Genomic DNA, 15,393 nt, shown 5'->3' on the forward strand with positions numbered 1-15,393 from the left:
GAGTGAGAAAAAGCTTTAGAATTTAGCTAAAAATTATGCATTGGTATAAAACAATCACCCATCAAAGAGTTTTACTATTAAAAAAAATCCACAAAACCCACAACAGGTTTTGAATCTGAAACCTTTGCCATTTTCTCCCCCAGTTTCATGATTTTGTGAGTCCATATGCTCACATATCTTAGGTTGTAACACTAGACTTACTAAGGCTTAAGTTTTGCTCACTGCTTTTTGTCTCTGTTTTGAAATGTGTCAAGCTATGTACTTATATTAAATACACTCAGTTGTTCCTGAAAAAGTGCTTGTCATAACATGCAAATTTAAAAAAAGAACACGGATTTACCCACCACATGACATGACCTCAGAGTTCTATCACACTGGCCACCCTAATTTCATTCATCACCCTCTTTTTTAAGATTGTCATGGTTTAGACCCAACCAGCAACTCAGCACCATGCAACCACTCGCTTACACCCTCCTTTTTCCCTCCCCAGGTGGGATCAAATAATCAAAGGAATGTAAAACTCACAGGTTGAGATAAGAATAGTTTAATAACTAAAGTACAATATACTAATACTACAACTACTAATGATAACAATAAGGGAAATAACAAGGGGAGAGAATATAAAACTAAAATGGGAAAGGAAAAAACCACTAACCAGCAGTGATGCACAACACAATTGCTCAGCTTCCATGTACTGATACTCAGCCTGACCCAAGCAGAAATTAGTGCAGTGCATGACAGACTGAAAAATCCTTGATCAGGGCAAATGCTACTGGGGAACACCTAAACCTTCAGTGTGTTACCAGCATTATTCCCAAAATAAAGCAGAAACATAGCACTGCACCAGTTACCAGGGAGAGAATTAACTCAATCCCAGCTGAAACCAGGACAAGAATGGATGGAAGGAAGAAAGTACTACAATGTTAACAGCCTCACATTGGCAGTTCATTTTCTAAGAGTTCCAACTGCCTACTTTTGCTCATTAATTTATTTTTTACAAATAGCAAAGAATCAATACTGAAGTCATGCATTATCTACAAATCACCTCCTGCATATTCAGGATTTAAAGCAAACTTTCCACTTTGGTTTCACAGCATACAATTCAGAATATTGACATGATGCTCTGCAACAGTGAAGACTGAAGACTGGCTGAGGAGTAGCTTTGCTGAAAATGATGTGGGGTCTAGGTGGTCAGCAACCAGAAAAACAGCCAGCAGTGTGCTCTGGCAACAACAGCTAAGAGCATCCTGAGCTGTATTAACAGGAACATACAACAGATTGGGAGAATTATCACCTGCTAAGTCAGCGCCCTTTAGACCACATCTAGACTACTGCATTCAGTTCTAGGCCCCCCAACACATGTGAGATGTGCACAAACTACAACAAGCTCAGTGGAGGGCCATCAGGATCATTCAGGGACTGCAGCACTTGCCTTGAGGAGAGAGATTGAGAGTTCAGGGCTAGTTCAGCATGGAGAAGAGTTGGCTTTGGAGGACCTAACAAGAAGTTTCTGAATAACCTAACAAAGTTATTGAGAAACAGCAGCCAGATTCTTCATAGGGGATGGCAGAACAAGCAGGAATGGGCTTAAATTGAAATAAGAAAGGTTCAGAGCATTTATGAGCAGAAACTTTTCTCCCATGAGTACAGTTAAGCAGTGGAACAGGTTACCCCCAGAAGCTGTTCTGTTGCCATTCCTGGAGGGTTTCAAGACCAGATAAAGCCCTGGGCTGGTCCTGCAGGAGTTTGGACTAGACACCTTCTGAGATCCCTTTGGACCAGATTTTATAATGACCCTGTGACATTACAAGATCAGCTATGTGGAAGTACTTGATAAATTTACTAACTGTAAACATCTTTCAAATCCTTTGTTAAGCATTTCAACTGTAGATCCCCAAATCTGTCTGGTTTGTATTAGTCTTCTCTAAAAATAAAACATACCTGGCACTCTGGACAAAGGCTTTTGATGCTGCTACATGCAAATGTTTTCTTCCAGGCAAATTTTCCATTATACTCTTCCCTTGTATACAGGCAGTAATGCTCAACATTTCTTGCCTCACTCTGTTACCAGGCCTGAATAAGGGAAAATAATTCAAGAAGCATTAGTCTTACAGCGTGAGAACATACCAGTTTCTATTAATGATGCTTTCAAGTTGTTACTAAATAGATATCCCTAACTTTGGAAGTTACAAATGCTTCTACTGACTTTTCTTTTAAAATGAGAAGGTATTTGAAAACCTGAGCATTTTGTGAAAAGATATCAGAAATATCTTTTTCATCACTTTAATGATGATAACTGTGAAATAATATTAAAAAAAAATCATCTATATTTAGCCAGAGGAGAAAACACAGTTGGAGTTTTCTCCCGATTATGGACTATTGTACATCAAATAAAATATTAATCCAAAGTCAAACTTACTTGGCAAGCAATTAAAAACATAAATAGGAAAAATCAGACAATTTTTTATACTTTCTTTTGCAATTAGTCTCACTTATGTCTGGTAAAGTATGCACAAGGCTTTGGAGAAATTGATTTGGGGCATATTCCACAACATTTAAAAGAACGTAGGTTTCAGCTCCAGAGTAAATTTTAAAATGACTAACTAAATAAATGCGATAACTTTGGTTAATACTGATTTTATACAAAAGGAGTAATAAAATTTTCAAGACTTTCTTTTAATGCCTTGGTTACAGTGTGCAACCATATACAGAAATATATGGTATCTGTACCCTGTGGGGAGAACCATCATGTAGTTATGACTTGTGTCCACAAGAGGACACGAGTGTTCTACTGTACAAGTTAACAGCAACAAAAAAAAGTTGAATATTTAACTCCATTGTCCTCAAGTTGTGCTTTACCATGAGAAGACAAAATTTATCTTCCATTTCTCTGGAAACAGGCCTGACAACCCATGACTACATTTCTTGTCAAAGAACCAGGCATTTTATTATTCACTAGTTTGCAGATTGCTAGATACTCGGCAAGTATTTTCTCAATTTCTGTAATGTTCCGAAACTATGGATTTCCTATTAAGATATCTTATTTGGTTTAACATCATTTTCCCATGTAGCAAACGTGGTTTTGAGAATTACTTTTCAGAGAGAAAAATGAGCAGTAAGTTCCATTCAGTGTTTCACATGTTTATTTCAAACTTTGTACATTCCAACAAGTTGTTATTAAGTGGGGTTGATTCCTTCCGCTTTTGATAAAATTACATTCTGGTTTTCCAGGAAATTGATTAAAAAACCCAGAAAGATTAAAGGATATCACCTCCACCAACAGATTCTTTTACATACGGATCTTTCTTTGTTTCCTTTTTTTTTTTTTTTTCCTTTGAGATCAAAATTTAAATTATTACTAAAGTAAGATACTGGACTTTTGAAGAAATTCACCCACATGCATAGGTGGTAATAAAGACCATAAAGACTACCTGACACCAGAGCCTGGAATACAGTAGCTCTCTCACTGTCATTCACAGTTCCATCTTGTTCATGAGCTGTGTAGACCTTTTCTGTATTAAAGCCAGCTCAGCACTGCCAGTCTGCATCAGCAGAAGCATTAGCATTACTTTCTGCTTGGAAATGATAAAAATCTGAAAAGACCATGATTGACAGAGACCAGCTCAGAAAGGCGATGCTCCTCCGGAAGGCACTAAGACACATGTGTATATGACCCCTTGATTCACTTGGATAACAAAGTGAACTGGGTCTGGATCACACGCTGCCTTTTACTCAGGCTACGCTGCAAAGCTAAAACATCATCTGCAGTACCTAAGTAACTGATACTGACAGAGGCAGCAGAAGTAGGAAAATTTTGCTTTCACCTCTAACTGTATAGTTTCTTTATAAAAAAAGATTCTTTTGCTTTTAATTAAGTGATCAGGTGCATTTACCCTTTCTTCAAAATTTAGTTCAAGTATACCACAGTATCACGCAAAATTCCATGTACTTACATTTCACATTTCTTAGCATCTCCATCACAGAAAAAGTTCTCATCTGACTGCAAGATCCTTTTGGAACAAGTCATCACTGTTTCATAGTCATGTGATACATATGCAAAATACGTAAATCGTGCCAGTGTCTGCAGTTCCACCAAGGAATCTGACCAACTGCATTCCAAAGCCAATTTCACTAACTAGGGAAAAAAAAACACCAAGCAACAAACAAATTAAAAAAACCCAAAGTGCTCTTTTCTATAGCACTTACATGGTTACAGCTGTACCTTCTACACAACCCACCTAAACAGAGAACAGGTACAGGAGAAAACAATCTAGAAAACCAAAGAGTTACAAGAACATTCAAAATATACAGCAGAGAAGCACTGTTCACCTTGTAGTAAGTATTATACTAGTGCATGTACATCTAGCTGCAAGTGTGCATGCCTTTTGACCAGCAGTATCTGCCAGTACTTATCACTTCTTCAGTCTTCTGAAAACCAGTAGAAAAAGACTTCCGAAATTTAGAGCCCCTTTTAGTTAAGCCAAAGGTAAGAATGAGAGATAGCACTGTTCTTACAACAATAGTGTTTCATGCATAGTTTCATTATAGGATCCTCCTTGCTCCTTTTGCTTTTGCAATAATAATAATGCAAAAATAAAATACCAATTATGAGTATTGTTAATAAATTGGTAAAAATGAGGCTCCTACAGTACTGTTCTCCAAAACTAAGCCACCGAAGCTAAAGCTAACTCATAATATTTGGCATAAATCTGTAAACCAACTTACTCCAATTAGATACCAACATACTTATATATATCTATTTAGAAGGACACAGATCTTAGTCTGGAGAAAGAAGGACTTTTGACAATGTCACCAGATTCCTAGATAAATGGGGAAGTAAATCTTAGTCTTTTAAGAAAGCTCTCTACAGAAGGTAGAAATTAATTTTGCCTTCATCTAAAACTGAAACTGAAATAACATTGATACTATGCAATTTCTTAAAACTTGAGAGCTAATAAAATAAATACCTGAGGTAAGCTGGGAACAGTGAAATCCATGAGACCCAAGCCATTACATGAATACATTTCTAGGCCAACAAGAATTCTTGTCATAGGATTTTGTGCTTCATCATTATTCTATGCAGAAATAAAAAGCAATACATTAACAGGTTTTGTTTTCAAGTAAACACTGTTAAGGAAATTAATTAAGATGAGAAGGAAATAATAACTATGTTTGGAATCCTTAGGTTGCAAAAAGCAAGACTTCCTCTCTTCATTGTGTCCTTAAATGGGGGATTTTACGTATTTATTTATTTTTAATTAATATTGTGAACTCTGAATTACTACAGTTTTAACATTAGAAAATCATAGCAGCAACACAATGCAGGTAAATTCATGTACCACTGAGGGATTATGGTTTTATAGTATAATAAAATAAAAAGACAGGAATAAAATATTACTTATGAACTTACTAGGTCCATATTCTAGATACAGACCATATTAAATATTGATATAAAATACAGATGATTTTTCTCATTTTTCATGTAGCCATTTTATTATTTTAAATATATTAATTCAAACACAACTTTGTTATACAGTCATCATATAGCAAACGTTACCACAATTATTCTTGGCAGATAAAAACAGAAGGCAGAGTTAAGAAATGTAGACTCTTTGCTATGCCAAATGTAAAGAATTTGCTGTATTCTGTAAAGATTTATGGGAACTACAGCCAAATTGTTTTCTCACATTGTATTTAATATATACTAATATATTTAGAAGATAAATATATATAATTAATATATATAGAAGATACATATTGATAATTTCATTCATAATGAAATTAGTTTTTTCAAAGAAGTTTAAGCATTATGCAGGACTCCAGAGCGAAATTACCTCCTCCTCTGGCCCAAGTTTATGTCCGATCTGTTCCTGATTTAACTGTTTGGCTTTCACCCATGTAGCAATGACCTGCTGTTGTGCCGCAATAGGTACCGTTTCATTAGGTGCGATTCCAGTTATCACATTTAGGGCAAATTCACAGATCTGAACACCAAGAATAAAAAAAAGAGACTGAAACACAGGATAAATGTGGAAAGCTTTTTGTATGGAATATGCCATCCATTAGTTGTGTTAAAACTATTCCTCATGCATCTCTGAGGCTAACAACATCTCTATAAAGTCAAACCATATAGTAAACAGAACTTCCAGTCCCCAGCTCCAACTGGTAAGGAACTTCAGTGTGCATTTGGGGAGGACCTGTAGAAGCAGAACTGTAAAAAAATGGTAGCTTATTTTTTGCAAAACTTTTCTATAATTTAATTTATCCAAATTGTAATATACGACAGAAGACCACAGATGACTATAAAAAATGAAGGCATTGTACCTCTAAGGCAGCTTTGATATCAGTAAGTCCACTGGGATCTACTAAAGAAGACTGGATGGTATTTGCTTTTTCATGTTTCTTTACTGAAGCTCTTCTGCTTTTGTCTGCTTTATCTTTTTTTATCATCTCAGAGAGTTTTGGATTTGGAATCCAACAAAGAATTAATCCTCGAGCCAAAGCATTACATAACATCGATAAAATCTCAGCACTTCTGCAGAAGAAAACAAAAATCAGAAGTGCATAATGCATCAGATCAAAATAAAAGGAACTAATAACGTTTATTACTTTCAAGGAATACACATTACTTGAAAGTCTAGTTTTTTTTTTAAAAAAAGCAAAGTTACGGATGTTACAAAATGTTTTTACACTGTAAATGCAGTTAAAATGACTAAAGGTACAAAATCCCACACCAACTTTCATAGTTTCCATCATATTATTTCAGCTCTATCATTTCTATTTCCTCACAGAAAAAAACCCCCACCAAACATATTCATGTCAGACAAACACACTTAAAAATATTTTTTAGTGTGTTGCTATGCATGAAAATAACAACGACTTCCTAAAAAAATCACCTAAGCCAAAGGCCTCACATAATTCCATCTCTCTACTACACTGTGGTGTCCTTCAATCAACTGCTGTAACTGCTGTGCTAGAATCACTTTTTATTTTTGAGAAAACACAAACTGAATTATGACTAAGACAGTACTGCTGATACATGCTAACATAAATCTCAACATTAATAAGCAGGTACTACCAATCTTCACCTCTGCACAAAATGTACTTTAGATTTTGCTCTCCAATACTGTTAAAAAAATCTTCTTTGCTGCTGGCCCTGACAGTCTGCCCCGTGTCAAAGTTGCTGCCAAATATGTGCTACAGTTTCTAGCGTTTCATTCACAGTAAGACTTTGATTTGAGCATCTCCTCTGCCAATCATTCTCCTATAGAGTTGCTGGTGAGGGACTATTCATTAGGGACTATAGTGACAGGACAAGGGGTAACGGGTTAAAACTTGAACAGCTGAGGTTTAGATTGGATCTAAGGAAGAAATTCTTTACTGTTAGGGTGGTGAGGCACTGGAATGGGTTGCCCAGGGAGGTTGTGAATGCTCCATCCCTGGCAGTGTTCAAGGCCAGGTTGGATGAAGCCTTGGGTCATATGGTTTAGTGGGTTGGAACTAGATGATCTTAAGGTCATTTCCATCCCTAACTATTCTGTGATTCTATGATTCTATTGCATTTATTACAAAACAGGATTTCTCTAACCCACAGTGGAATCTATGTTCCCATTTTTATGGTCTATTAATGTGTACATTTACCCCCCTCCTTTTCCCCCCTCCTTTTCACCTTGCTCTAATTAGACATATTGACAATAATACAGAGTAACAAACCATATTTACTATGCAGTCCAACTTCAGAGCACATGACAAGCAAACACATTTTGAACTCTCATGAAAACTCAGAGGCTAAACAAATTTTCCTGAATCTTTCTGACTAGCTCAACAAAATGCTGTTTTACATGAACATATTGCTGTTCCACAGTGAAGAGAAATTAATATTGCTTAGAATAAAGTTAAATGAAAGATAGCAATAAGTGCCATTCACAGCACAAACTGATTTAGAGTGTTTGTAAAAACATTTTTTCTGTTTTAGAAAACAAAGACCATGTTCATAACCAAACATCTAAATTTACCCATTGTGCCCAACAGTCTTGATGGCTCCAAGAAGAGTGTGCAGGTACTCGGTGATTTCCCTCTGTCTTCCTGAGGAGATAAGATGTCTATTGTAGTTTAAGGTATATACCACAGCATTGTGAACAATCCAGGCTTCATTCAATTCTTCTCCTATTTCGGCTGCACGTTGGAAGTTTTCCATAGCATACTGAGATAAGCGGTCTATCCATAAACTATAAAGTAAGTATAAAGAAGCTGTTATTCCAAAACTTCAACACTAAGAATTATATGGTAAGATTAAATATGCAGTAGTACATCTTAATGAACAACAACAACAAAAATATAATTACTTTTCAGGAGCATTTATTAAGTCTTTCTACATTAAATTATGTTTTACTTGGATCAGAAGATGACTCAGGAAAGGAACTGGAATCAACATAAATTGAATAGTCTCTGACACTCAAATGCTATCAGCTTATAGTTCATGCTTCATCCACACAGGCTTTTTAGAATGCATATGTGAATCCACACAGAAGTGCTAGAAATCATTAAATATCCATAACAGGGTTCGATTTGAATACAGACACAAGGCATTCCTCACAAGAGTTAAGGTGTCTTTTTCTTTAGTAACTGCATGTGTTCTTGCACTCAAAGTATCTCCAGATGTTCTGAAATTATAAATTAATTTTTAATAGAATAAGATCTTTCTCATAGACTGTGCAATAACCTTCTTTCCAGTAACCTTTTTTTTTATTTATTATTAAGATGTACTTTTACTTAGAAAAAGCAACATTAAAAAACAGTCTCAAATGACCCTACAGAATTGCCATGGTTGAGTCACAAAACCAAAAGCAAAAACTGGCACAAGGTATATTACTATGTTAATAATGATACAACACACAATAGAGTGCTTTTTTTCCTATGAGTTTTTAATCTAATTGGGTAAGCCCGAAATCAGATAAGTAGCAAATTTTGGAACAGAATCCTCATCATTTTTGTCCCTTGTTCCAGTAAGTTTATTTTTTTTTTCCCATCTTACTAAAAATCTGCAAGCAGACAGTGTGAGAAACTTAACCTTCAGACCTAATGAACAGACTTAGGAACACAACTCCGACATCCAGCTCTTTCAGGACATGACCACTATCACAATAAAGCTAATATTAGCATGAATGTGAACAGAAGAGAGTTCAAACATCATCTTCAGAATTCTCCCCCCTCTCCTCCTTTGAAAGAAATAATAATGTGAAAAAAAACCTGACACTTGCTATGCTCTACTCTCCCTTATTCACTTCAGTTGATTTGATGGAACAGACTGGTTTTGCAATTCATTCTATGTATTCAGACACTCAGACATCATTTATAGGAGCTATAAAGCAAGACAAAATAGTGTTTGATTTGGGGAAATACAGTTTTAAATACAGAATATAATGGTCTTAAATGTCAATACCACACAGATTTAACAGTTTTTAAGGTTGGGATACTAGTTTCAAAAAAATAAATGTTAAATGAAAAATAAAATACACACTCCAAAATGAAAGCAATCGAGAGAAAATTATCTCAAACAATTTATTTAGATTCTTATCCTTTTCCTATTACCACAACTACTTACAAATATTAATCATGTAGTGACAAGGAATTTTACTACGAAGAAATAACTTTTGCAATTATCATCTGATTGTGGTAATAACTATCTGTTACAGTTCTTATGTCTTTTTATATATTAAAGAAAAGCACCTGTATGTTTTCCATTCTAGATCACTTTCAGACAGATATGAAACATATCCTGGATGACACTGATTTGCATCTTCTGGAGGTACAGCATGATCATTCAGTTCAATTCCCTGCGATCTTAATAAATGAACAGTTGCCTGGAAAGATACACAGAAGCACATTTTCTACCCAGGTTATCACGGTGAAAATAGACTGTGACTTAGTGTCATTACCTCTTCATAAATCAGAAAATACAAAATGCTTTCTCAGATGGTATACAGGCATGTACAACCAAATGGAATACAATGTAAAATACTTATAGAATCATAGAATCATAAAATAGTTAGGTTTGGAAAGCACCTTAAGATCATCTAGTTCCACCCCCCCTGCCATGGGCAGGGACACCTAACACTAAACCATATCACCCAAGGCTTCATACTTCATCATCTTCCAATTGTCTGTAGATAATTCTACTAAATAATTTAATTTTGAAAATTATATATATATTTTTAACCCTGCTGGAACTTTAAGGATCCAGAAATGTCGTGTCAAACATTTATAGTAGAAACCCTTGTAAAAATCTATTATCACCACTTGAAGTGACTACAGCTATAGTTACTTCCACAGAGTATTTTGATAAAGATGCTTCATGAAACAGCTTCTTCCTTTAGTTCCTGTGGAGATAGTAATTAAACTGAAAATTCCAGTGCTTTAAGATTTATACATAAATTATACATAAAACATAGCTAAATAAAACAAGTATGAATGGCAGCTGTGCAATTTATTTACCTCTGCATTAATGAATCTTATTTCTGCTAATATTCTGAGTAAATCTCTTTCAAAAGAGAAGGATTTAGTACTTAGTAATGATTCTACTGGTAAACTGTCACCTTGACTATCATCCATCACAGCTGTAGTAGCTTTCTTCTTCTGTGCTAAAACTAAAAAGACAGAATTCTTTTATTATTACCAGGCAAATCAGGAAAAAATCACCTCCATTTTAAAATGTAAAAATTTCTCCATGTCCTTAAATCCACAAGACTTAACAAGTACAGATTTAAAATTGTTTCATTCATTTTTTTCATTAGTACAATCTATTGCACTCAAAGCCTATTCTTCTCAAGCAGTGCTGAGGTATCAGCTACCTGTGATATTGCTGCATTTGTGCATCAACTTCAATATTTGCAGCAAATAACTTGCTCCAGTCATAACATGCTTACTGAGATTACATTAAGATGAATATAACTCATGGCACCTAGTTCAATTTTATTACATCAATGAAAGGAGAGTGCTGAACATTACGTAGTGGCTAGAATCTCAGTTTTTTAAAATCATGGATGGGTTTGACTTTCTGGCAATGCAGACATCATAAGAGAGAAAAATGGCATTATTTTTTCTTTTGTTTAATAATGAAGAGAAAGGAACAAAATTATTTTGATATAAACACAAAGTAAGAGCATAAAAGCCATCACAGTGAGTTTCCTCTACATTCCTGGCCAACGATGCGTGTTTGAGGAAAAGTAGGCTACACAAAGCTATTTTTAATCCTGGTCTACCTTCACAGTTTTTCAGAATCTGCATGTAATTTCCTGAACCAGAGCTTCTGTTTGACCACCGAGTTCAATACCCTTTGATAAATCTAACTTACCAGTCTTTCTCTGATTTTTTTAACCATACTTCAATATTTCAAAATAACGTTTTAATTTCTGTTTAAAAAGTAAAGCTTTTGTTTTCTTAAAACCTCCAGTCTGATAATTTGAGTGGATTGCTCCTGGTGCCTAGACCAATCACACATATTCAGCTTCTCCAGACAAGCCATGTTTTGTCTTTCATCTCTTTTCCAAGCTAAAGGGAAAAAGAAGTACTTACCAGAAACTGAAAGCAACCACGTACCCACCATGGTCATGGAAAGATCATTAATAGGAACTTGTATGTTATTTTTCTCTAACTCTAGAACATCCTGAGTTAGGTCCCTTTGTTTAGGCCTGACAATCCAGCAAGCCTCTGTAAAGGGTCTTCACAATACAGCTACTTTTCCCCTATCCTCAATATGATATATGTAAAGAAAACCTTTCCTTTTTCTCATGCACTAATCCTAGAATCACTGAGCTGTTTGTGTTAGAAGGGACCTTAAAGCTCACGACTTCCAACCCACTGCACTGCCAGGGGCAGGGACCCCTTCCACTGCAGCAGCTGCTCCAAGCCCCTGTGTCCAACCTGGCCTTGAGCACTGCCAGGGATGGGGCAGCCACAGCTTCTCTGGGCACCCTGTGCCAGCGCCTCAGCACCCTCCCAGGGAACAGCTTCTGCCTCAGAGCTCAGCTCAGTCTCCCCTCTGGCAGGCTAAAGCCATTCCCCTTGGCCTGTCCCTACAGATTGTCCCAAGCCCCTCTCCACGTTTCTTGTAGTAAAGAAAAATTAAGTGGAGCATGAAAATGATAGGTGCAACAGCTTTCATAGAACTCCAGCCAATCATAGCTTTCTCTCCTTGCCTTGAACATCTACAAGCCTATTCATGTTTCAAGCCTATTCATGCTTCATTTAACTGCAAGAAGCTATTTCCACAGCTAGAAACTGTACAGAACAGATTACCCCAACTGCCCACCAAATGCAACATTGTCTCCTTCCCACTGACAGAAACACCTAACACTGAGTGGAAGTATGAACAGGTTTCCAGGAGGCTGTTCTTGAGAATGCTGACCTATGGTCAGTTAGTGCTGGATTTCTGGTGATATTCTTCCCCTGAAAGCATCAACCAACTTCAGCAACCTCATAACAAACTTTAATTGAACCATTTGAAACACTTCTAAATAGAGAGGAAGAGTGTCTTGATGCCCTGCCTACCCAGGAAAAGACAGACAAAATTAAAAAGCCCTGTAAACATTCAGAGTACGAGAAAGACACCTTCATCGTGGAGATGCAAAACTTGCGAAAGAAGAAAAGAACATACCAGTTCCTATTAATGACTAGTTTGGTGCATGGCTGCCCAGAGCTCCTGGTAAGTACTTCATTTTCCCTTTAGTTTGGAAAAGAGATGAAAGATGAAACATGGCTACATTTGTGAAAGAAAACAGGCAAGTTAAGCCGTATTTTAAGTGGACCTTGGAAACAATCTAGAGAAAAATGTGGAAAAGTTTCAATTAACATTGGGAAGGAAAAAAACCAACCCAGCCAACAGGATGTGCCCTAGAATTAAATCTTATTCTTAAGGTGAGTTTTATGAACTCCCAGGCAAAAAAAACCACTTTAACAAGATACATGTAAGCAAGCAGCTATTGGTTTGAAAGTGTTCTTTCACTGAGTTGAGAACTCTTTAAACATGTGTGTTTGATTTTCAGTAGACCCTCAAGAAAGAAGGCACAGACAAAGTTGGGTACCTCAGAGGAACCACTAATAAGGGAACAAAGGGTAAAAATCGTTACCACATGAGCCTCATACAGAGTGACTGATAATCTATTTTCTTCAGTTTCCTCACGTAATTAAGTATGACAGAGACAGGTAATACGGACCTAGATGACCATTAGGGAATGAACCTATTTTCTTAGACAGATAAATAAATTTCATACAAGTACTTTTCTTTCACACCAGTGAAACACTTCTGAAGGCAGAGTATGGTTTCGACAGAAAATGTACGGACTGACTTCTAGATCCCTCCAGGGGAAGGAAAAAAAATAATAATATTGACTGACTTTTTCAAGTAACTAATAAATGAGGGAAAAGTTCCTCTTAAAACATTTGGAATCATTTGTTCACTTACTTTTTTTAGGCTTTGCTACCTTCCTAAACAAAGTATCATCATACCAGAGGCAGAATCTGCATGCTGCACGGCAGACATCCCACACTTCTTGCTTACGTGCAACTTTTGCCAAATCTGCCCAAAGTCTAATTCTACCAAAGAAAAAGCATACATAAAATTACTTCATAAGCAGGGTTAGCAAGAACATCATGTCACTAATGATGGCCATCAACAACAGAATTTTAAGTCTAATAAAATTAATAAATGGAAGACTTCTTATCGGCAGGAAAGCTAACACTATTATTTTATCAATCTAAAAAAAATCCCCTCAGCATATGAAGAGTGGATCAAAATTCTTGCTTTGCATAGTAACTCTACTGAAATTTCAAAATGTGTGTGACACTCTCTTATCTATCTTGCAAAATAAACTAAATATTTCAAAACTGATGCTGAGAATTTCACAAAACAATTCTTGAAAACAAGTTTGGATTTACTGTTTTTTAGACAACAATTTTAAATTCCCTCACAGGAAAAAAAAAAAAAGCAAGTATCTCCTTTTAAATGAAGAATGATAAAACAAAACCTGTGATTTTCCCACATATTAAACTTCCTGACTCAGAATGGACTACTCCATTTCTTTGTCAAAAGGGTGTAGCATGTGATACGGTACAAAGAACTAAAACCACACTGCAGCAAATTTTCAGTTGTTCATCAAGTTATTCAGTCTTCCAGCCTTAATCCACTCATTTTCTGTGTGTTCATTTTACACCAACAGGTGATTTTGTGCATGTGAGAGACATTAGAAGCAGCAGAAGAATACAGCTACACAGAGCATGGGAATGAAATGGAACTTTTCAGACAAAATTAAACACATGCTTATACGCTTTGCCAGGTCTGACTCAAGTATTCAGCCTCTTACAAGGCGTCATCAAGTAACTTAGGTGTAGTAAGAAACTTTCCAGTTAGACACTTTTACACAAGATGAAAGAGACACTTCTTGACTATAGGAATTACCTCTCTCTGTCATTTCCATTTCTCAGGTGTTTCAAATGTTCATCAACTTTCTTCACACTTTTAATATGATGTTGTGCTTTAGCACAGAGGTAGCTTATTTGACTACTGCTTTCACCTGAGGGAACTTAGCAAACACAAAAGAATTTGAGGTAAATTTTAAGTACAAGATATTAAAAAATCCACATGAAGGGTATGCATTTTGATTCATAACTGCTTTCTGAAACACATAAAATCCAGCACTTTTTTAAGCTCTTCAAGCTTCCCCCAAGCCAACCAACTCACATGAAAAACAACCCTATCAGCATGAATTCGGTTTTTTCTGTATATTCAGATATAGTTGTCCACACAAAAACTGATTTATCGTTGTTTGGCCCTCGAATATCTCATGTACACCTCTTTTCTGACAGGATATGCATTGCTCTAATGAGCCTCAGTAAAGAGTAAAGGGATGAAGTTAATACATAAAGTTCACATTCATGCTGTATTTTAAATACACTTAACCTAATCAAACACATTTTCAATCAATATTAAAGTTTGCTGTTCTGTTTTAATTTGAGAATAATGACTTCTGGTTTACTTCATCAACTAGATACTGGGCAAAAATATTAAACGAAGATATTACCAATACAGAATAATGATACAAGGGAGGAAGAGGCTGGCTCGCTGAGGCAGAAAATCACCTCAGTGGTATAGATACATCAAAAAGAGGTATTTTTTTCCATGTAATGACATAGAGGAGATGGTTTACATTAGAACACAAGTAACTTTGATGTGACTGGGAAATTCAATGAGTTTGGGCATTCACTCTAAGACACACAATGAAGACTGAGTAAGTTTTAACTTCATCCTCAAAAAATTCACCAAATAATAGCAGAACATACGTATAAAGTATTTTTGGCTTTAATATATATATCTGCAGGTTCACTTGCATTCATATA

General features: G+C 35.9%; 1 protein-coding gene across 1 annotated transcript in view; it reads right to left on the reverse strand.

The window, feature by feature from the left end:
• Positions 1-15,393, reverse strand: part of CFAP46 (cilia and flagella associated protein 46) — a 76,057-nt gene that overhangs the window by 39,229 nt on the left and 21,435 nt on the right. Inside the window, exons 14-23 of the mRNA XM_031044767.2 lie at positions 14,456-14,579; positions 13,463-13,593; positions 10,495-10,640; positions 9,730-9,863; positions 8,016-8,228; positions 6,325-6,535; positions 5,835-5,984; positions 4,968-5,075; positions 3,954-4,135; positions 1,942-2,073 (exon numbers count right to left, since the gene is read on the reverse strand). Of these exons, the coding sequence (XP_030900627.2) occupies positions 1,942-2,073; positions 3,954-4,135; positions 4,968-5,075; positions 5,835-5,984; positions 6,325-6,535; positions 8,016-8,228; positions 9,730-9,863; positions 10,495-10,640; positions 13,463-13,593; positions 14,456-14,579 (1,531 nt within the window). The remainder of the gene's footprint in view (positions 1-1,941; positions 2,074-3,953; positions 4,136-4,967; positions 5,076-5,834; positions 5,985-6,324; positions 6,536-8,015; positions 8,229-9,729; positions 9,864-10,494; positions 10,641-13,462; positions 13,594-14,455; positions 14,580-15,393) is intronic.

The sequence above is a fragment of the Melopsittacus undulatus genome, chromosome 4, assembly GCF_012275295.1.
Source record: "Melopsittacus undulatus isolate bMelUnd1 chromosome 4, bMelUnd1.mat.Z, whole genome shotgun sequence".
NCBI classification, from domain to species: domain Eukaryota; kingdom Metazoa; phylum Chordata; class Aves; order Psittaciformes; family Psittaculidae; genus Melopsittacus; species Melopsittacus undulatus.